This window comes from Pituophis catenifer, unplaced genomic scaffold (assembly GCF_029215685.1).
Source record: "Pituophis catenifer annectens isolate HBS135680 unplaced genomic scaffold, rPitCat1.0.hap2 SCAF_2, whole genome shotgun sequence".
In the NCBI taxonomy this organism is placed as follows: Eukaryota; Metazoa; Chordata; class Lepidosauria; order Squamata; family Colubridae; genus Pituophis; species Pituophis catenifer.
The window spans coordinates 268,142,648-268,167,500 of record NW_027256882.1 but is presented as its reverse complement, the minus strand read 5'-3'; the positions used below and the strand labels follow the sequence as shown (position 1 = coordinate 268,167,500).

Here is a 24,853-nt window from a genome sequence, read left to right as displayed (position 1 = left end):
ACTCAGTTTCTGAGTCTGTGCAACATTTTTAATAACAAATAACCAAATGCTTTGCACAACATGCTAAGACATACACACACAGCTAATCAAGATTAAAACCCAAGTGTACAAATAGTTATTATGTCTTTTCCTGAGTAGTTAAACGTGTGTGTGTGTGTGTGTGTGTGTGTGTGTGTGTGTGTATGTGTAGAGGAACAGAGAGAATGTGAGTTGAATTCTTTCTTTTCCTTCCTCTAGCATATGTACATCTCTTTAACTTCCTTTCCGTTCCAATGAAAAAGCAGTAGTTAAAATCTTTGAGGAGGAAACCCTTACTGAAAGAATATTTTCATATAAATTGCCTCTAGCTCAGATTCTTGTCAATGCAGATATGGACAAGAACTCCTTTTCACATGCCTGAAACATGGATCTGACTATGACATTATCAAAAGTTGTTGTCTACCAGTTCCTCTACAACTTTCCCCATCTCTCCTCTATTACTTCTTGAATATTGTATTGAACAGAGTATTGCTTTTTGAAATGAATATGAATCTCTTCAATCCTGTTAAGTAATCTTATTGCCAGCATACAGTGGCAAGGAGGATTTTATTAGGGTATATATATAGTTAGTACTTCAGTTTGGATGAGAAAAGATAACTATGGGACACAAGGATCTACAGGATGGAGGCAGCTGACATTTAGCCTCCCCCCACCTTCCCCACAGATATTTCTGCCTTGAGAATGACAGATATACTAAAAATTTGTATATTAGTCTATTAATATACTAAAGTGATACAACAGGTGTGTTCTGCTATGAAAAAGCCAAATGTGAAGTTATGGGTCATCTTCGATTTACGGACTTTTTTTAAACAAAAAGTTCAAAGTTACAATGGTGCTGAAATAACTCTGGTCGTTGCCTTATGACTACTGCACAATTCCCATGGTCACATGATTGCAATTCAGACACTTGGCAACCGGCTTGCATTTGTGACCAGTTGAAATGTCCTACAGTAATTTGATTGTAATTTGTGAACTTTTTTGCCCATTTCCATGCAAAAAAAAATGCCCATTCAGAAGAATTGGTTCACATTTATGACTGCAGGGTTTCCTTAATAGCTGCAGATAGGCCTAAAAATGGTAAAGTTGGGTTCAACTCAAGTTACAACCACAATGACATGTGACAGAAACTCCGATCCTAAATTGGTCATAATTTGAGGACTACCTATAGGCTTATAAACATATAAATTTGCAAGGTTTTTCTCATTTATAGTTAAATTATCAAAAAGACGGTTAAGCATGATTGTTTAATTGATATAAAGTCAGTGTACTGCACTAATTAAATCTTGCTTTTATGGAATATCAGACATACCAAGCGGACTAATAAAGCTTAAAAAACATAGTGTCAAAGAAGTTCTAACTTTATAGAATGTTTATTGTTTCTAGGAGTACAGGTAATCCTCGATTTACAACAGTTCGTTTAGTGACCGTTCAAATTTACAACAGCATTGAAAAAAATGTCTTATGACCATTGCAGCACTCCCATTGTCACATGATCAAAATTCCGACAAGCAAAGTCAATGGGGAAGCCAAACTCAGTTAAAAACTATGTAACTAACTTGACAACTGCAGTGATTCACTTAACAACTGTGGCAAGAAAGGCTATAAAATGGGGCAAAATTCACTCAGCAACTGTCGCACTTAGCAACAAAAAATTTGGAGCTCAATTGTGGTCATAAGTCGAGGACTACTTGTACATACAATGTCTTCCTTGCAACTATAACACAATTCTTCATCGTTAGGTATGAATATTATTTATAGGCATATCGTTTTTGAATGTTAAAGGAAGGAATGTATGGATATGCATGACAATTGTCCCCTTAATACGTTAGTACTATTACTTTACAGTACATCTGGGCATTACGCATGCAAATTGCTAAATACTGACAGTCCCTACCCAATAAATTACATCAACACTATGGCACGGCTGGATAGACTCAGCTGGGTTAAAACTAAGGGAAAACAGGCGTTGTAATGCACTGTCTGTCCATTTACTATTTCGTGATTTCTGCAAGTAGGTTAAAAGGCTGGAAGGAAACCCGGTTTATACTTAATAAACTGACGTCAATAGATTACAGCAATCCTCTCCCCTATGCAAGCTTTTCTGCCCTAGAGCCAGTCAAACACTCAACTAAATCTCCACTTATGAAACCAGCCAAGACTGAGAATTAAGGCTAGAAGATAATTTCTTCAGAAGGGAGGATTTATCAAAATAACCCTAGTTAGCTACTTAGATGTTAATTGCATTTACATGGCTTTGTTTTACAACTCAAAAGCACTCGTTACTTTGATGATTAAAAGATATCTGAAAGTTTCTGATTTACATGTGCGTGAATACGTATGCATTTATGACAATGTACTATGTCACACAGTGTGAATAAACCATGTACAGCATTGTTCCTGGGAACACAAAACGCCTACTTAGGATTATTTGGAACAAGCATCTTTATCTACCCTATATATCTTGGAAAGAAACTTTGTGGCAGCACTCTTTGGTATACAAAGAAAACAAAAAACCTTTGAACAAGGAGATCTATTTAAATATATATATATTTAAACAGTTTTAAAAATTAGTGTTCATCCCCAAGAACATCTACTTGGATTGTACAACGTCAAAGAAACCCTGCAGTCACCAGCACTGGCGCAGAGGCTTCCTGAGCTCATTTTTGGCTACAGTCTTGAAACACAAGTCAGTACAACGTAAAGTAAAATATAGCTGAAAGTTAGTATACAAAGGACTGCTAACTAGGGTAGATGGCACACAGAATTTAATTAGTAACGAAGAAATTAAAACAGAGACATTCTTATTTTAAGGATAAGATAAAACCAACCATTGTGTGCCCGCAGTGTAAATTTTCACTGCTGATGTAAAGGATGGCATCATTCAATCTGACCTTCAAAGTGACTATGGCAACTCAGCTCATTGTATTCTTATGGAAAACCTTGGCTGGATGGTGCTATTTATGAAGCGGACGGGAAAAGTGGATCCTTTATGGAATGTTTCTTTTACTTAGCACCATTAAAGAGTCTTCAAATATTATTTACAATCATAATTCCAGTGCCACTCTAATATTATGATAGATAAAAATTTTAGTCCACCAACTAAAGGAAAAGCAAAATATCTAGCTAAAGTAGTCTGCTGTCCATAAAAGTTTGTTATATTATATTTAGGGTATTTTTTTTTGTTGTTCCTAGAATATTTTCAAAAAAATTAAAGCTAGCAAAACTTGAAAAAAGCTTAGGAAACAACCTTACCACATACGACAAAAAAAAAACTACTTACTATCCTTAAGTACTTAATTAAGCTTATTACATTATAAGAGATGTAACACAAATATAAGAAACAGTCAACTACTAATGGCTAAAGGGCAGAGGCAATTAAAATTAGACCAGTTGTTCACATATTCTTGCACTTAGTGTGCATACACAAAATGTTGTGCTATTTGTACTGTATTTTTACTTGCAAAAAATCGTTTTTCAGATGTGAACATTAGTGATATTCAAGACCACTTCATAAATTTTGTTTTTAAGCAAATTATAAATATTTCCCTAAAAATGTAAAGTAATAAATGCAAAAAAGTGCCTTCTCAGAAATATATGTGTTATAGAGGAACATTAACCAAAGTGCGGTGATTCAGTAAAAAATGTATATTGTCTGAAAAATCAAAAATTGCTATCATACAATTGATCTAAGTAAATGCAGAATCAAAGCAACCTGAAAGTTTGCCATGCAAGAATTTGGTACAGAATTAACAGAATCCAGTAGTTAAATGGCCAGAAGTACAGAGAGAAATTATCATGACTATTTACATTACGTTCTTAGTATTAAAGAGTAGTGCTTGATCCTCTAATTAGATGTGATCTGACAAACAGGCATAAAGAGATAAACTAAAACACAACCAGGAGATTAATGCAAAATAGGTGACATCCTCTACCTCTTGAAATGCTAAAGCATTTTAATATAACAGAAAGTTGCCATCTAAACAGAGGTGGCAGTGGGTATTTTCTAGCACTCTGAGTACTGAGTGGACATGCAGGGAAAAGTCTCTCTGGGATGGTTCAACATCATCATAAGTTGTAAATTGATTTATATTTTTAACATCTTTAAGATCTTTAAGATCTTAAATTAGAAACAAACCACCTAAACTTAAGCTCCAGGGAAATCAATGGAACTTCTTTCCTTCCAAATCAGCACATTTACTGTTGCCTTTCCAAGTGCAAAAGCTACAGAAACAACTTATTTCATCTGTCATCTATCTAAAAGACATGTATGTTCAATGTATACCAATGTGTGTCCAGTGGACACATGGCCTTTCTTGCTTTATTCTGTTACAGGGAATTTACAAAAAGTATGATCATCTCCCCTCTACTTATTAAGTTACACTGACATTTACAATGCAAATGTATGGCCTTTTTATATATAAAGGTTGCAAAACCATACACGCCATTTGTCTTTTTTGCTTTTAAATTGGCAGCACACAGAAAAGAATTTTTGCACAACCTTTAAATGGCATACGAAATTTAATAGATTTTAGTAAAATTTATTTTGAGCACCCACCCAAGCTGATCTTCTTTCTCTCTTACTTTGCAGGACAAACTGTCGTGGACAAAATGACAGTTTCAAAATTTGCACTGCTTTTCAAGTTTGCTCTCTAATTCATCCATAACTAGTGTCACATCCTAGTGTTTAATACAACTAGGATTGCTGCAAAGTTTTGCATTCTGATACGTGCTTACCTAGGATCAATTCTTTATGGAGTTTCAACTGAATTTGCTTCCAAGCAACTAGGCATAAAATGGGATGATAAAACGTTACCAGGAGGTAAGAAATCAGTTTCAGCCCAATTTTACGCATCCTTTACAGGGGAAGGTGCAGAAGTGGATAACAATTGCTGTCAGGATAGCAGACGGAAGGAGCTTTTTCTTATCCAGATCTGATGAACTTATCTCAGGTAAGAGATCACGATACCGGAGCAACGCTATTCTGTTGCACACACAATTTAAGCAAGAAACCTTGTTGCGCAAAAACTGCCGGCTTTTCTCAAAGCTGAGATAGATGTACGTTTTCCTTCTGAATCGTCAGGTTTGGCCGGGAAAACAAAGCAAGGCACAGAAGAACTGAAGAGGCGGGATGGGATGTGATGGGGTCGATAGATGGAAACACGGGGGGGGTTCCTACCTTATTCGAGGCCATTTCACTGACGGAGTGCCTGGTCTGCAAGGTTTCCAGCTGGTCCAGGCACCAGTCCAGCTCCTCCAGGGTCTCGCTGGCCAGTTTTTGGTAGGCCTCCTCTGCGAAGAGATAGGGAAAGGAGTACTCAGTTCGCAAGCGTTTCACGGGGCTAACAGCAAGCTCCAGCGGGTCCATCCTGCCATACCCAGCCATGGGGGGATGCCCGGTGCCCACACATGAGTTCTGCTCCTTCATATTGCTATGCCCGAGCAAGAAGGAGAAAAGGCGGGCTCTGGTCTCCGGCGGGAATGACGCAAAAACAGAAGTCGCTCCAGCCTTTTCTTTTATCAACTCCAGTAACGACACTCGGCCGGCGGGCGGGCGGGCGAGCGCTCTCTGCGGCGCTGCTCAGAGGGAATAGAAGCGCGGCCGGTTCTCTCTCTCGGAGCGCGAGTCCCTCCACTCTCACGCAGCGCGTGAGACGGGCAAGAATCGTGCCACTCGGGCGAGCTGGGACTGTGCTCTCTGGCAAAGGAAGAGGCTTTTAGGCGACACGCAGCCGGCCAACCGCTCTCCTCCCCGGGGCTGGAGGCAGCCTCCTCCTCCTCCTCCTCTCCGTCCTCCTTCGGGCGAGCTTCAAGCCCCAATGAATCAGAGCCGCGGCTGCCGTGTGTGCAAGCCACCACGTTTCCTGTTTGCTCAACTTCTCTCTGCGTAGCAGAGGCAGCGGCAAAGCTGAAACTCTTGAGGCTAACAGCTCCAAGGGAAGCGCCTCCGTTCCTCCAACCCTCCCGATTTCCTTCCTTCCTCGCAGAGAAACCTTTTTTTTTTCCCTTCCCCTGCCCTGAGAATCTTAATTAAAACACCAGCTCGCTCTTCGTCCACCCCCAACTCCTCCTTATTGTTTGGTGTTTTCTACTGAGAGGGGAGGAGGAGAACAGCGCCGTGGCGCTTTCAGCCTTTGAACAGGCGTCGCCGAGAGTTTTGGCGAAGAGGGGGTTGCGTGTGTGCAGCTGTAAAGAGGGAAGGGTGGGGGGGGGGGGAGAGAGAGAAAAAGAAAACTCGGCAAGGAGTTTGGGGACTTGCTCCACTCCGCCTCCTCCAGGGCGGCGTTTAAGGCTGGGCGCTGCTCTGCAGGACGAGCGGAGAGCTCCAGCTACGGCTACCACCTGCGCGTAGCTGAGGGAAAACCGCGGGAAGGAGGACCCTCCGCCTCGGGACCCTGGAGATCGGATAGAATTAGAACCGGGGCCGTTGCGCTTTGTTTCGGCACCGGGCCCCGTGTAAACAACGCCCCAGGCCCTCGGCTTTAGCGCTTGGCGTGAGACTTGGCCGCATTCAAGAGCGCATTGAGGCTTGTCGCGCCTTTTCTTTAGATTGCTTTAATGCCTGAGATAGAAAACCGTTCTCCCCCCCACCCCCAGGGCTAACACTATCGAGTTACAGCTACAGCCGAGCGCTCGTAGTAGCAATACTCTCTGCAAGGCACTCGTGGAAGAGAGACTATTTAAAACAGGGGTCTCCAACCTTGGCAACTTTAAGCCTGGCGGATTTCAACTCCCAGAATTCCCCAGCCAGCGAAGCAATATTGTCTGCAAGGCATTCGTGGGAGAGATTATTTAGAACAGGGGTCTCCAACCAGCGAAGCTGGCTGGGGAATTCAGGGAGTTGAAGTCCGCCAGGCTTAAAGTTGCCAAGGTTGGAGACCCCTGATTTAGAAGACGACTTTACGGGACTTTAGGGATGCCTGGGAGCCACAGGTGTGAAATGACACCAGGTTTTTCTTTGTCTTTCTCTCTCTCACCCACTGGTGGCTTCCACAGAGCAGTAAAAGGGCAGGTGGCTACCTTTGGCAGCTGGTATGCCTGAATAAGCCCCCTAACCAGTAGCTTTACATTCCTTGTTCCCCTTTGGCAATTACCTCTGTTCCTGACTAGCACATAGCCATGGGATTTTGGCCTTGCTGTTCAAAGTCCAGGGACAAAGCAGAATTTCTAATTTATAGGCATTGCCTGCGCACAGCAGCTCTGCGTTTTGAGAGCAGTCAGAATTAAGAGATAAATCTGCATTGACCAACTGCCTCCATTACTATTCTACCCGTTTTGGTCAGTTCCTGCCCTTAGCTGAACCAAGCTCACTATGTTGGCTTTTAAAACTTCCAATGCCCTGCTTTTTATCCGCTGCTACTATTATCATTACTAATGATCTGTCCAGGGCATTAAATAAGGAAAGCATTTTACCATCTTTGGATACACTCCAAAGATAAGTGCTTTTAAGGTATTGTTGACTTCAGTAAAGGAGAGGGTTAAGAACATCATTCAGTCTCTCCTAAATCAGCATGACTGATTTGTGCATAACTGGCTGGCCAGTTCCTGTAATCTTTTTTGGCCTCAGCATTGCTGTGATGGAAATTGTATTCACACAGTATGGAGAAACAACTAAGGTCATCCAACTGAAAAATGATTAGGACTCAAGTCTTTTATCTCTTTGGTTTGCAAATTCTTGCCTACTATAATGCACCATACACCATACAAATTTACTCCATGTTTTTCTTAGCTTATCATACATACTGGGCATTACACTGAGTATTTGCATAATTTCAGTCTATTGTGTCAGTCTAGCCAAATAATCATCAGGAAAGACTTTTTCAAATATTGCAGCATGTTTACTTTAAACCAAATCCCTAAGGCAAGACGTGTGACTGACGTGTTACTGGCATAGTTTGTTTTGTGAGTTAAGTGGTAACATCTTTTCCATTTTTTTTCTTAGAGACCTGTTTGATTCTCTCCTTTGGTCTATTAAGTCTGTCACCAGAGAAATGAAAGACTGAAATGCAACAGGCAGGACTAACCCTAAGCCAGGTATTAATTTATTGAACTTATGTTCATTATGTTATGATGACACTTGGCATGTATGAAAATATATATATGAAATGATTAAAACGCAAACAACATAAAGATGAAATAAAACTAATAAATTCAAAAAATCCAAAGTGGAGATATGTTTTGCTGAGTCAGAGCTTAGCTCTGTAAAATATGAAATGATTTAAAAAATACATTGGATTGTGTAGACACACTGTATTTTCCCATCTTGTGGGACCTATCTAAATAATAGTGATGGGCTTAACTCCATTTTAAAATCTGAAGTGTGAAATATCTGAAAGTGTTTTGTGTTTCAATTCTCCTTTACTCCAGTAGTTACGCTGCACTGAATGATATAGAATTAAAGTTATGAAGGTAAGGGAAACTCTTCATACTTAAAAATATAATTTGCAGATTTTCCTAAATGAAATTTAATGCAATTGTCTCCAAATCAGTCTACTTTTAGGAAATGCTCAGTACTAGATATATTAAATCATCTCCAATGGATTTCTCTTATAACGCAGACATAATAACCAAGAAAAGTTTTCAGTCCTTTTAAACAATTACTTATCCATATTATAGATTGGTAAAGTGATACACTGTGTTTATGTGTGTGAGAGTGTGATATAAATTATAATCCAGTACAAATTGCCAAGCTCAGACTGATTCTTTATTATGTCTCAGAATCTTTTAATTACAACATTGACCAAATTCTAATCTGATATTCTGAGCTAATATTTTCCTAAATTTATGAATGGAAAAAGAACCATAATATTTTCAGACTTATCACTTATCAGTAGCTGCCAACATTACTCTTAAAATATGAAAAAGTTTTAAACTACTTTACTCAGAAAAAAACATTTATTTGATAATTAAGAAAAACTATTTAAAAGCATGACTGAGGATATGTGGATTTACTTATCCTTGGAACAAAGTCTGCAACAGTACTAAGGTAATGGCTGAGGTTGTGCAGTAAACAATACTACATATTATAGGAAGGGAATTAACAGTGCTTTATTGTTTCCTATGTTAAAAGTGACTGCAAGTGAAATATTAGTACAGAGCTATTTGTACAATTACTGTATTGTTTTCTCATAAATATTTCTATAGGAAAGCATTTTTTAAAAATCTTGAACTGCTATCTAAAGAGACATAATTCACTTCAATACCTGCATCTATCTATCTATCTATCTATCTATCTATCTATCTATCTATCTATCTACCTACCTACCTACCTACCTACCTACCTACCTACCTATCTAGCAGCTCCCCCTCGCCTTTTAAATGGATTAGAACTATTCTGAGGTAAAATGATGTTGAAAATGAATTTTTTTTAGTATGTAAAAAGTTACAACAAACATAAAGCAATGATAGATAACCAAAATTATGGATTCAGGCAAGATTTGAATATTAGTAAACACAAATCTTTTACATTACATACTAAATGCATCTTTTAGAATTTCAGTATATTATAATTTTAGTCAGGATACCATGCCAATTGTATCAGGATAGAAGAAAACAGCACTGAAAATTTTACTGACATTAAAGCTGTAACAGAGTCAGATTAGTGAACAATAGCCAATAACTCCATTATACGTGTTGACATATTACTGTCATGAAAGGTTTACAGGAAACTAGGAACCAGCTATGACTTCATCAGTGATTCAGTATTTGGGACAATGCTAATCTATGACAGATTTCCCCAACCTGATGCCCTCCAGATGTGTTGAACTTATTTTCATTCTTACTTCAGTATGTTACTGAGCAAGAAAAAGGTTCTATTCATTTTAACTAACGTACTGAGGAAATGTTGGGTATAACAGTTGAAAGTTCAATCAGACCTTGGATATAACAGAAGCCCTGTCAATCCTTGCTCAGATGCCTCTGAAGATGTCAACCACGGTTGCTAGTGAAACATCTGAAATGTTTGAAACCTTCTAGGTTCTTTTCAGTCTGCTAGACTATACAAGTAGTCCTCGACTTATGATCACAACTAAGCCCAAAATTTCTGTTGTTAAGTGAGACATTTGTTAAGTGAGTTTTGCTCCATTTTACGGCCTTTCTTGCCACAGTTGTTAAGTGAATCACTGCAGTTGATAAGTAAGCAACATGGTTGTTAAGTGAACCTGGCTTCCCCATTGATTTTGCTTGACAGAAGGTTGCAAAAGGGGATCACATGACCTTGGGACACAGCAACGGTCATAAGTATGAGCCAGTGGCCAAGTGTCTGAATTTTGATCATGTGATCATGGGGATCCTACAAATGTAAGTGTGACAAATGGTCATAAGTCACTTTTTTCAGTGCCGCTGTAACTTTGAATGGTCACTAAATGAACTGTTGTAAATCGAGGACTACCTGTATAACAGAATATAAACAATACAGGTAGTCCTCGACTTACAACAATTCATTTAGTGAATGTTCAAAGTTACAACGGTACTGAAAAATGTGATTTATGACCGTTTTTTCACTTATGACCTTTGCAGCATCCCCATGATCATGTGATCAAAATTCAGATAGCAATAGCAATAGCAATAGCACTTAGACTTATATACCCCTTCACAGCCCTCTCTAAGTGGTTTACAGAGTCAGCATATTGCCCCCAACAATCTGGGTCATCACAGCTGCTTGGCAACTGGTTCACATTGATGACCGTTGATATGTCCCAAGGTTCATGTGATCACCTCACAAGCAAAAACATTTGGGAAGCTAGATTCATTTAACAATGCGGTTATTAACTTATCAACTACAGAACTACAGAACAATTGCAGAACAAAGCAATGTAACAACTGAGTGCCTTTATATCCATGTGCCTCTTTTCCGTATTTTTTTCCTATAATTTTGCTCCATTCAGTCCTAAAAATATTTTTGGGTTTTTGTTGTTTGAACTAACATGGTCATTCAGCGAATTCAAATGACACGGCATTGCTTTGTTACTTGTTTCCTCAGGATTTTTTTCCCATTTACCTTTTTTTTCCTTTCTTTTTGTGATAGCCTTGGAGTTACACCAAAGCTACTGATACCTTCCTGTTGGGTATGATTGCTGCCATTTTGCCATAAACGAATAGCCTTTGGAAAATTGATTCAGACCTAGACTATGATGACAATGCTTGCAATGCAGCAACTTAATAAAGATTTAAATTCAGTGCAGTTGTTTCATAATAATCCATGATATAACACATCTGTTTAAGATGGAAAACTTGGAATCACCACTGCAATTATGCCTGCGCACCACTTTGATGTGGCATGGAGACAACATCAGAATGATGACTGCTTAGAGTGAAGATACTTAACTTATGGCTTCAGGGCTCCATGCTATTTTCCCACATACCCAGAAGTGTAGTAATCCTTTCAAAACTTGACATAAATTTCAATTTTAAATATGATAGTGGCAAAATTACTAAATACAAGGAAGGTAGTCTTTGCAATTGTTTTTATATAATTTAATTATATTCAATAATTAAAATTAAAATCATACATGTCAATTGAAGGTCCTGTGTACTATTCTCTTGAAAAAGATTGCACATCTCTAGTTTTTAACAGTGAGTTATTGGAGAGAGCAATGTTTTACACTCCGATTCAAAATATGTATTCATTAATGAACTTCCACAATCTCTTGCTCTCTAAACTCTTTTGAACTACAGTTCTCATCTTTGACCACTTTCCATAGTGGGTTGCACAAACAGGAGTTGCATCCAAACTATCAAGAAGACGTCATCTGGTGAATAAAAGAATTAATCTTTCATCCACTTTCCAGAATGGAAGCTATGTAACCACTAGATTTTTCAAAATAGCCTGGGAATTCTTCCCTAGCTCATTATTTTGAATTTAAGATTTTGCTACATATTCCATAGGCTTTCTGGCATCAAAGACTGATTTTAAGGTAACAATTTTTTTTTGAAAAAGAAACTTCTATTTTCTTTCATGTTCTCATAATTAACATCATAGTATGGTTATATATACTCTGAACCCAAAATGAATTTTGCATTCTAGCAAACAAAATTCTGCTTATCACATAGATGAAATATAATACTTGAACAATGAATGTCTAATTTTTTAAAATGATATAAGGGATTTTTGGTTCTGTTCTTAATGAAGTTAATGGTCACAGTTTAAATTAATGTGAATTAAAATTATGATGTTCTTTTGGCATTACATCTATAAAGGTTGCTATTTGTTGTTGGAAATTAAAAATACCTATATTTTAATGAAACTATACATATATTCCAACTATATTACTGTAATGACTAGCGTTTGTTTTAGTCAACTGTTAGTTTTATTGCATTTTTTTTTCTTATTTCGTGGAAAAAAAGCTTTAGTGTGCTACTAAATGCTGACACAGCAATACAAGTTTAACAGTCTGCTGATAAGAATTGGGAAAGAGCCAGCTGGGAAGGATTTATTCTTCATGACAGGTAAACCTCTGATCCACATTGTGAAAAAAAGGAGGGAAAAAAAACCACAACAGAAGTGAACCTGTTTCTCTGTGCGTCAGGAACAAAACTTGAGAAATCCCCTCTATTTTCTTTAAAGCTAAAGGTTGACTGTTTCACAATAGTGGCTCAAGCAGTCTGACTGCTTGTTTCAAAGAAAGAGAAGACCGAAAGGCTTATAAAATTTCTTTGTAGTTTCTGAGAAAGAACTGGAAATTTTAAGGTCAGCATGTGTCAGCTATGAAGAGTTGTGGTTTTCACAAGCAGCCTCCTTAAAGTAAAAATCATGTCATAATTTTTCACAGGGTCATGTGACCCAAACCAGTAATTCTTCCTCAACCTTTCATCTCCCTTGGTCAGTCAGTGACTTCAGTTTAGGGCTTAGCTCTGCGTGAAAGTTTATTCAAGGACTCATCGTCCCTGTCCCTCTTGGAAAAAATCTTCTACAGGCAAGATCAAAACAATGGCCTATAGACTAGTTACAGTGACTAAGGAAAATTAAGATTCAAATGTGGGCTACATAAGGTTGACAACTATTCTGAAAAGAAGGGCAACCAGAATTCAGTTTCTAAAAGGAGCTTCTGGCACAGAAACCCAAAAACTATATTCCTCAGCAAGGTTTCCTTTTAATTCTAGATGACCAAAAGTTCATTGAAGCTATTCATTGAGAAGAATACTTTGTACACGTTCTCTCACTAGTTTTGCTTTATTATTATTTCTTAACACTAAAATCCCTTTAGGAAAGCCTGGTAGAATATTATATTTCAGTGAAACTTTAAGCAAACAGAAATGAGCATAGCTTCTACAGGAAGCATCTTTACAAAAGTAAAGATGTACGTTTATATACTTACTATTTATATGCAAATACTTACAGATTAAAAATACCATGAATATGGCAGAAGCAGAAATTTGGATACTATTTCATTCTCTTCCTTATAATGCCTCCTTCAGCAGAATAACTGCTTCCAAATACTACCCCAAGCCTGCTAATATTTCTAATTCTGAAATTGTTCTCTGCATGTACTGCATCTTTTAGACCTTCTCAAGTCTGGAAAATGTTAAGGCCATTCCAAAATCCTTCTTGTTTTTTTATGTTCTTTATAGTTGCGAATGAAAATAAATATACGTGTCCTAAGATAATGTTGCAGGAGCCAATCTAGGTCAGCTTTCAGACTCATGCTGGAGCCCATCTTCAGGAAACTTCTATCTAGCAGAGTGTGTGCTGTTGTGTGTGTGGTATTTATAGTTGTAAGTCGGGGTGTCAAACTGGCAGCCCTTGGGCTGGATGCGTCACATGCAGGCCACGCCCACCCCAGTTTCATGAAGGGGAAAAATGTTACGTGACGGCAATGTGATGCTGCGAGTTTGATACCCATATTGTAAGTGGATTTTTAGATGTTGATTGGGGTGTGTTGATGGTTGGCTTTTAAGTCATTAGCTGTCCTTTGCTGGTGCTGCCCAGGCCTTGCCTTCTAAGTCCTTGAAAGGGTGGTGGTTAATCAGCACTCTTTTTGAATGATGAGGGGCCTGTTTCCTAGGCTTCACTCACATCCCTGGCTGTTTTGTGCCTGCTCGTCCAACAATCTTAGTAGCTGCAAAGTTGAAGGTGTGTCCCTGTTCACTGCAGTGTGAGGCTACCAATGAGTTTGGGTCTCCTCGTCTGACCGCTCGCTTGTATTCTTGCAATCTGTTAGTTAGCTTCTCCCCATCTGTCCTGCACACGCAAAGCAGCGCACGCTCTGCTAGAGAGAAGTTCCTGAAGATGGGCTCCAGCACGAATCCGAAAGCTCAGAAGACAAAAACTCTGGTCCCGGTGACTGACCCAGATTGGATCTTTATAGTTGATTGGAGATATATTTTTGATCATTGACTTACTGAAATATCCAACCTCTTTTCAACTTCAGTATTTTAAATGACCGTGGAAATTAGCTTAAACACCATGAAAGATTTCTATTATAACTGTCCCTAGCTCCTAGACTAGTCAGATCTAAAAGAAACAATTCTCATATAACGGTACATGATTTCTTAAAAATCTCTGCTGACAATGAAACAAGTATGCACAATACTTAGTATAAGCAGTTCTTGAACCACAACCACTAATTCAATGACATTTTCAAAGTTATCAAAGCCACTGTCTTGGAAAAAGTGACTTATGATCAGTACTTCCACCTATGACCTTCACATTACCCCTGCGATCACTTGATTGCAATTTGGGCACTTGAAAACTGGCTTGCATTTACAACCAATTGAAGCATCCCGCAGTCCTGTGATCATGATTTGCAATCTTTATTGCCAAGATGTCCTTTGGGAAACTGGAATTGTTTAATGATATGATTTGCTTAATGACCACTATAAAATTGTTGTAAAACTGGGTCCAACTTGACTTATGATCACAACAACTTATGATGAAAATTTCAATTCCAATTCTAAATGGGGGACTGCCTATATAATATTGCTTAAACAACAATGCTGCATCAGAGAATTGTCAGAAGAAAACTTTTTCTCCAATCTCACACAAAAGTCATTATCTAAAGAATCAAAAAGAACAGTTTGATAAGCTTGAATTATTTTAAATCAGAGTGCTTTGGCTTGATGAAACAACCTGACTTTTTTTAGCCTGGAGGACAGATATTAAATTGTTCCTTCTTGTACTTTCTACTTAAATGGAATTGCACATTATTTCTTTATAGAATAGTAAAATGTTGGAGGCCTTCAAAGTTGGAATATTAAAACTAGCATATTAGTATAGGAGAGGGGGGGAAGAAAGAAAGAGAAAGAAAGAGAAAAGAAAGAAAAACCACAAAAGATACATTAAAGAGAAAAAAGGCATTTGAAAAAAAAATCTGACTGATTACTAACCCTAATGGTGGCCTTGAATACGTTATGGAGGTTGTGTGGCACAGGAAATATTGTGTGGGTGGAAGGATGAATAGTAGATTTGGATAAATATCAACATATCCTAGAGCAGCTGTTCTTAAACTGTTTGACTGAATTACCCTTTTTTTCAGTCTTGAATAATATAATTATCCCACACACATACACAAAAATCCGTTGTTTTACGTAAATGTCTTGGGGGGATCCTTAAACAAGTAATTACAAATTGCTCTATTACCCCCAAGACATGCTCAAATTACCTCCTTGGGCGTAATTACCTCCAGTTTAAGAACCACAGTCATAGAAGTGAATATCCTTAGCTAGTGAAGAAAAGGGGTTTGATATTTCAGCAAGACAAGGATCTAAAACATTTTTTCCAATCAACCATATAGCATTCAGAGAAAAGTTTTGTAATGGCCTTACAGTCTGCAGATTTGAACTTTATTGAAAAACTGTGGGAAGACCTCAAACATGTAATGCATGCAAAGGAAGAATGTGTGGAAGAAGAAAACGTATAGCCAGATGGCACGGTCCTTCTTCTCTTACTTTCTTCCATTTCCAGCATTTTGTACTTCTCCAGAGAGTTAGTTCTTTGCATAATATGGCCCAAATATGATCATTTGAACCTGGATATTTGTTTATACTCTATGGTCTACAACCAGCTCATCAAAGATTAAAATCCAGGAAAAGCTTTCTTAGGTCAATGGAAGACTTTGAACAATTTAAAAGTAGAGAGAACCTATGGAAAGCTACGAAGAACCAACACTGGATGGAATCAACACAGGAGCTGATACCTGGGGCTGAAGAAACCTGGGAAGCATGGAACTTGTTGAATAGACTGTGCACCGGTACAACAAAATCCAGAAGCACTGTGAATTTATGGGACTATCCGGTGGCTTTTGTCCTTTGTAATTGTGGTGACATATACCTGCCCTTTGTCTCCCTATCAGTGTACATTTAATGACTTTGTGGCAGCATAACAGAACACAATGTTGCTAGTTTCTGGGCAAGATTTGCTTAACATACATTTTTAATCTTGTATTTTATATTTTACATTAATTATGATGCTTCTAACATGAATAAACAGACAAACCTTACCATGCTGACTCTCCATTTTATTGGTAAAATACAGGAGTACAGGAAGTCTTTGACTTACGCCCACAATTGAGCCCAAAATTTCTGTCGCTAAATGAGACATTTGTTAAGTGAGTCTTTTACAACCTTTATTGGCACAGTTGTTAAGTGAATCACTGCACTTGTTAAATTAGTAACAGTTAAGTGAATCTGGATTCCCCATTGACTTTGCTTGTCAGAAGGTTGCAAAACGTGATCACATGACCCTGGGACACTGCAATTGTCATAAATCAAGTCAGTTGCCAAGCTTTCTGAATTTTGATCACATGACCATGGGGATGCTGTGAAAAATGATAAGTTACTTTTTTCAATAATGTTGTAACTTTGAACAGTCACTAAATGAACTGTTGTAAATCAAGGACCAGCTGTTTTTTATTATTGCCTTCTCCCACATATGATGCTCTTGCCATTGTCATTAATGATCTTCCTTTAACATCTTCCTATATTGATATTGTCCAGTATAGGTGCTGTAGAAAACATATTAAAATTGCAGGCTGGTAAATCTTATACCTCTTAGAGTTAAATGGCTACATTGCTTGGTGAACCCACGAGGGAATAAATCAAGATCACTGAAAAATGATTTACCTGGGCTTCTATTTGACAGCAATTAAATAAATTGTTCTGTTTGATCAATTGTTAAATGCAGGACACACCCTCTCTGCAGTTTGAGGTATTTTTTTCCATTCACCTTAAAATTAAAACTTTGTATATATCCTTTTCCTTACCTTACTATAGTACTTGAATTCATGGAAGTATTCTGTATTACTTATGCAAGAAATAATGTAGACCATTTATTTCCTGTGCAAGCAATGGTTTTGCCACTTAGGAAATAAATACAATTGTTAGAGAGTCGGTATTTAAAGGGGTGTTATTTTTTTCTTTTCAGCAGTAGAATTAAATAACAATAATGTTATAAATATATACATATATATAAGTTTAGAAAGCAGGCTGTTTTATAGAGATGATGAGGTAATAGGAAAAAGCTATGAGATTACATCCATTATTTTACAAACTTTATTCCATACATTTATATCAAGCATTTGGCTGCATGTAACTGTATTCATTAGTCAAGTTTCCTTGCTGATTGGCTGAACAGATAAATTGATCTGGAAAGGAGCTTATGGCTCCCCTAGGTAATATTCTGAGCCTTAAATCTAGATCTGTGCATACAGTACTCTTTTCAGTGGTGGGTTCCTCCTGGTTCCGCCCAGCCGGTAGCGGTGATATGATGTCACCAAACCAGTTCTCTTTGTTTGGGAGCTGCCTGCCACCGCGTTATTCTTACCTTTTATTTGGCCCCACCCCCAATCTATTCGCTGCCTCCTGAGCCCCAGCTGATTTTCCTAGAAGGAAAAAAAACCCTGTTCAAACTCTTGCCGTGGGTCTTCAAAGGGCTGCCTTACAGCTGATCAGTGTTAAAAGGCAGTGTGGTGGTAGACCGGTGCCTCCAAAAACAAATGAGTAGACCGGTGCCTCCAAAAACAAATGAGTAGACCGGTGCCTCCAAAAAGAAATGGGTAGACTGGTATAGCTCTGCAAGCAGTTAAAAGCCTGGTAGACCAGTACCTCTGCTAAATCCTAAAGAATTGTCACATGACCATCAAACCACGCCCACAAAATAAGCCACACACACAGAACCGGTAGTAAAAAAATTTAGAACCCACCCCTGACTCCTTTCTTCAATTTATGCTATGCTTTTTACATATCAACCATAATTTTTTTAAAAAAATAATATTTTAAGTATAGCTAAACGTTTGAATAATATTGAAGGAAAAAAAATGTTCAGTGGGAATCCATAGGGTGAAATCCCATGTTGTCACATGTAAAGAGGTAGTGGCTATAGATGCACCAAATGGCGCCTTTGGTTAATTTTAACCCTGATTACTCTTTTGTAGCTTAAGCTATCACCTTGTCCTCAGTTTTTGATGAAATATTGATAACAAGCAGTGGTGGTATTCAGCTGGTTCTATCCAGTTCAGATGAACTGATAGCAGCGACTGCGGGAGGCTCCGCCCACCCACCCGGACATCATCACGTCCCATTTTTGACGCTCTGCTCTTGCGTGGAAGACTCTTTGCATGCGCGTTGGTGGCGCGTGTAAGCGAAGCATGCACGCGCTCACATTTGCGAACCGGTAGCGAAGGTAAGTGAATACCACCCCTAATAACAAGTATAAATTAAGCATGAATAATTAATTACCTTTAATGTATAAAGTAAACATATAAAGCCCATACAAATATCCTTAGTCCTAAAACTAAGACTATATTTGGACAAGTTATGGGCAACCATAGACAGGGACATTATTCTTTATTCATCATATTCTCATTACTAACACATATTTGATCTTTCTAAATTCATAAGCTCAAACAATTGTGGGAAAGAATTAAAAAAAATATGCACACATCATGGATATAAAATGGTTTGTTTTGTTTGGGGTTAAGTAACCTATGGATCTAATCCTTACAAGTTTGAAAGCTACAACTTTTATTGATAAAGTTATGTGAATATTAAGCCATTATGGCTTCTCTAACATGAAAAATAGATTTCTGGTGAAAAACAGAAAATCCTGATTTCTAAGAAATTTCCACAATGTGAGGACCAGAATCTGGATGATGTCAAATACAGTTGGAGCAGTGGTGGGTTCCTCCCGGTTCGGTCCGGTTCGGCCGAGCCGGTAGCGGTGACGATATGACGTCACCGAACCGGTTCTCCCCCCGGCCCCCCCCACCCCCCCACATTATTCTTACTTTTTATTTGGTCCCACCCCCAATCTATTGCTGCCTCCTGAGTCCCAGCTGATGACTAGAGGGAAAAAAACTGTTTAAACTCTTGCCGCGGGGCTTCAAAGGGCCATCCTACAGCTGATCAGTGTTAAAAGCAAACAAATGAGTCAGGTCGTAAGTACGAGGACTGGTCGTAAGTGCGAGGACCTTCCAGAAATGACTCTGACCAGCTAGCCACGCCCACCTAGTCACATGACCTCCAAGCCACACCACAAAATAAGCCACGCCCACAGAACCGGTAGTAAAAAAATTTAGAACCCACCCCTGAGTTGGAGGCTGCACATCACATGGCAATTTCCAGAGAGCAATTTCAACTTGTAGAGAACAACTATCCAAGACCTGATAATTCTGTTTTATGAAAGCAATCTCAGCATAAAGCAATTTCAAATGATGTTCATGTGCAGCTCAAGGTATTTTGTGGTACAAGGAAAAATGGCACTGAACAAATGGCATCTAAATCTCACTTCAGTATATCTTTATCCAGAGACAGCAGACATCTGATTCTGTCTTCTCCCTTATGTTATCTTTTCTCATATTCAACATTCTGCCTGAAGCAATCTGTTTGTGTGGATATTTTGAATGATTTCATTTGCAACATAATTAAAAAGAAGTCTCATTGACAGGGCCGGATTTAGATGAAAAGAGGCCCTAGACTATTCCACTTATGAGGCCCTTTCACCAGTGGTGGGATTCAATTTTTTTAACAACAGGTTCTGTGGGCGTGGCTTAGTTGGGGGTGTGGCTTGGCAATCATGTGACTGGGTGGGCGTGGCTAGCTGGTCACGTGACTGTAGGCGTGGGTAGCTCGTCATGTGACCGGGTGGGCATGGCTATGTGCATAGGGACTACTCAGAGGGCTGAAAAAAGTCATTTCTGACTGGGCCTTGCACTTTTGACCGGTCCTCACACTTATGACCATCCTCACATTTATGCCCGTGCAGCTTTCTTAACAACCATGTCACTCATTTCACAACTGCTTCTCTTCACCATGGTGACAAGATAGGGCAAAAACGTAAAATGTGAGGACAGTCGTAAGTTCGAGGACTGGTCAAAAGTGCGAGGACCAGTCAGAAATAACTTTTTCAGCCCTCTGAGTAGTCCGTATGCATAAAAGGATACAGCAATAGAGAGGGATGAAGGAAGGGAAGGGAAATTAGAGTAGGAGTGAGGGTAAGAGAGGGAGGAAGAGAGAAGGAGAAGGAGAAAGGAAGAGGAAGTAGGGAGGAGAAGAAGAGGGGGAAGAAGAGAAAGTAAGAAGGAAAGAAAAGAGAGAGGTGGTAGGTTTGAGGAGAAAGATTGCTGTACAATAAAAAAGATGAAAGGGAAGAAAGCCAACCCCAAACAAATATAAAGATATTAAGATAAAGAATGAATTGTTAAACTTTAAAGAATAAAAAAGAACAAATATGAATAAATAACAATAATTAGAAACACACATACAAACATACAATGTATTTTCTTTGAACAGAGTATTTGGCCGGTTCACAAATTTAAACAGTGTTTAGTCATTTCAATTAAATTTACAATTTCTATATTTCCTTTTTGCCATATTTATTCCTCATCTATTTTTGTAAAAAACCAATATTACCCTTCATCCTCATCTCTAATCTTAATCAAATTCAATTTTTCCCTTCTATTCTATATTATACCCCTTCCCATTGTCATCTATTTTTATATCCATCCTCACATTGGTTAATTATGTAATATTAGTTGTTTAATCTAAATTCAACATTTTAATATAAATCAATTAGTTATATAACTACCTTTTTTGTATATTAATCAATATGAACATGAATATTCCAATTATTTCCATGCAATCCAATTTCTTACAAATCAATTAATTATATTTACCAATAATAATAAACCAAATAATTTCCCCCATATATTCCTCCAAACCACAACTTAACCATTTCTGCTTTCAGAAATATACAATTAATAGTATCTCAATTATTACAATTCCCTAGATAAATAGAGCTTTTTTTCTTTTGTGTTTTAAAATCCTGAACTCTCCTCTTTTTCCCTAAATTTCCCATTGTTTGCACCTACCTTTTTTGGTGAGGAAAAAGAAAAGAATTCTGCCTGCCTAATTTTCCAACCTTGCAGCAATAGCAAAGCAGTTTCAGTTTCGTTTCTCAGCATAGCTAGGGGAAAAAAAATCAGCACTCTTTGCAAGGAAGCAGAAGAGCCCTGAGCAAAACAGCTGAGACAAATCAGCTGAGAGCCGGGAGGCCAATTAGCCTATGCTGAAGCTCCGTGGGCCAATAAAATTACAAAAAAACCACTGAACCCTTTGTTAAATTGCTGGCTCCCCCGCCCCTCGCCCACCATTATTTATTGGCAATAAAGAGTGGTGCGGAGGGGCAGGGCAAGCCAGCAATTTAACAAAGGGTTTGGCTGCACCACTGGCTCTAGGGTGGCCCTTTGAAGCCCCACGGCAAGAATTTGAAGTTTTTTTTTCCTCTAGCCATCGGAGGCAGCAATAGATTGGGAGTAGGCGGGGTAAGCGAACGGCCGGCGATCCAACAGAGCAGAGAGCGAGGGTGAGTGAAGGCGTGGAAGCTGCTTTCTCCATCCTGCTCTCTTGCATCCGGAGCCGGTGGGGAACCACGTGGCAGCCCACGTGGATCCCAGGCAGTGGAACTCAGGCTAGGGAAGGGGTGGGCAATTGTGGCTCTTTTACAACCTGTGGCCTTCAACTCCCAGAATTCCTGAGACAGCCAAGCTGTCTCAGGAATTCTGGAAGTTGAAGTCCACAGGTTGTAAAAGAGCCACAATTGCCTACCCCTGGCTATGGTAGGCTGGCGCCGCGCGGGTGGGAGGCGAGGGGCGGGCAAGCCAGCAATTTAACAAAGGGTTCGGCCGAACCCCCTAGAACCCCCAGAATCCCACCACTGTGTAGGCCCCTCTTGATCTTGAGGCCCTAGGCTGAAGCCTAGTTAGCCTATAGGAAAATCCGGCCCTGCTCATTGATCGTTCTATACCATTCAAACTAAAAACTTCAATACTTCATTATATTTTTCTTAAGAATTGATTTGGTTTTGCTTATTCTGTATGTTATATAAAATGAGCTACCTTCACTTTAAAAAACAGTCCTCCAAAATGGCAGGGATATGATTGAAATGAGAAAATATGCAAAGCGAAATGAAATTATATATAAATAAATGAATATATTACAATATATTCTTTACTCAATAAAATTTATTTAAAAAAAAAAAGAAATTATATATAAATAAATGAAATAAAACATCAATATTCCCGGAATACTTTAGGAATGAATGCAAAGAGCATCACACCATCACAAAACACACACACACACACGGTGTAAAAAGAAATAAAAAAGTATACTTTCATTGTTCAATAAAAAAAGAAATGTGCATAAGTAAAAGTGATCTACTAAATTGTTGATATATTTTAGAAATTATCACTAGCATTATACAACTACAGATTTTACATCATGAGCAATCTATTTATATGATCAGCTCATATAAATAGGTTGCACTCCTACTGTACATAATCAGATATTCAGTTCATCTCGTGTAGGAAGTAAAGAAAGGAGATTGCTCATTAACTAGGACCTGGGTACTTATGGGACCGCCTTCTGCCACCAGTAGCCTCTCACCAGCCATTACGCTCATATAGAGACGGGCTCCTCAGGGTGCTGTCGGCCGAACAGTGTCGACTGGCGGCCCCCAGGGGGAGAGCCTTCTCTGTGGGGGCACCTGCCATCTGGAATGAGCTCCGCCCGGAGATACGGAGGATCCTGGATTTATGCACTTTCCGCCGTGCCCTCAAGACCTTTTTATTTCAACAGGCTGGGCTGGCCTAACTTCCCTTTTAATTGTAAATTTTAAATTTGTTTTAAAACATTAGGGATGTTTTAATTTGTTTTGGGCCAAATTATTTAATGGGTTTTTATATTGTCTTTTAAATTTTGTAGTTTGTGTATTTTATCTTTTTGGCTGTTCACCGCTCTGAGTCCTTCGGGAGTAGGGCGGTATATAAATCCAAAAATAAATAAATAAATAAACTAATTTCTCTGTCTTAGAAGATAAAATTACAAATTGCAGGTTAGTCCTCGACTTACAACCACAATTGAGCTCCAAATTTGTGTTGTTAAGTGAGACATTTCTTAAGTGAGTTTTGCCCCATTTTACGATCCTTCTTGCCACAGTTGTTAAGTGATAACCAAAGTTGTTAAGTTAATAACCCGGTTGTTAAGTGAATCTGGATTCCCCATTGACTTTGCTTGTCAGAAGGTTGCAAAAAGTGATCACATGACCTCGGGACATTGCAACTGTCATAAATATTGAACCCAGCCAAGCTTCTGAATTTTGATCACATGACCATGGGGATGTTGTGAAAAATGGTCATAAGTCACTTTATTCAGTGCCGCTGTAACTTTAAATGGTCACTGAGCGAACTCTTGTAAATCGAGGATTACCTGCATGAAAAATAATATTAAGGCCCTTGCATAGGGGAATTGGACATTTTGCCTCCAGGAAATTCTGTTTCCTTGCAACCTGTAATTTTATTTCTAGGGTGGTAATGTAGTGGCATTTTAGGTTATTGCTTCACCCTTAATACACTTGCTTTATTGGCATTATATAGTCTGCCATGTGCCTCAATATATTACCATTATCAAAACAGCTTCTATGAGATTGTGAACACTGATTATATTTGCACTGCAGCTTTACTGAACTCCCCTTACATCTGAATGCTTAGGAGCTTGCTATAAAACCACAGTCTCAAATGCCTCTTCTGGGGAATACATTCCACGAAACTGATTTTTGAGTTAACGTTTTTATTGCACTTTAACATGGCAATCTTAAACTCCTGGTTGTAAAAGTTGCTGTTTCAGCATTATTTCTGTCCCCTGGAATATTTACTAAATGCAAAACCGGCAAGCAGGCGAAGTAAAATTGATACCTCACAAATTAACAGCCTAGTAGGTCAGTGTAGTTTCATTCAACATCCTGTGTTTTCTCATTATTTCTGGCAGCTTATTAGGAATGATTCAGTGCTGGCGAACTATCTTGTCTGATATCATTGCAAACTATGTTCTATCTGGCTTTTCCATGTGGCGGTAACCTCGGCCAGAAACTGAAAAACATTTATTTTATCACCACTTCCCTCCACCCAGCATTATGGAAAACTCTCTGTATGATAGGATATTATGCAATAAGATTAACATGCTTATGCTTTTTGAACCATTTTCCACTAACATAAAGCAACAATTAAAAATGATTGCTGGAAAAAAGAAATAGTTTAGACTTTACATTATCAACTCAATATGTACTTTTTTCCCCTCTGGCAGAGATACTGAGTCATTTGCTTGCTGTAGGATGCATTCCCTTGGGAACAATTTGGTTAATAGGCACAGTCAGAATGAATACAACTTTCTCTCTTTGATACCCCCTTAATTCTCCTTTTCTGTCATACTCTCTATTCAGGATGATCCAGACTAATTCCCCCCTTGACTCCTCCCACTGGCTCAGCCTTTCTCTCTTCAACATGGCTGCTTTCATCAAATAACTGACACTGGGTGAAGCTTTCTCATTTAC

The 24,853-nt window shown here is 38.6% G+C and overlaps 1 protein-coding gene across 1 annotated transcript in view; it reads right to left on the bottom strand.

The window, feature by feature from the left end:
* PDE4D (phosphodiesterase 4D) overlaps positions 1–24,853 on the bottom strand; it is a 400,370-nt gene that overhangs the window by 57,274 nt on the left and 318,243 nt on the right. The window contains exon 6 of the mRNA XM_070938864.1: positions 5,216–5,328. Within this exon, the coding sequence (XP_070794965.1) occupies positions 5,216–5,328 (113 nt within the window). The remainder of the gene's footprint in view (positions 1–5,215; positions 5,329–24,853) is intronic.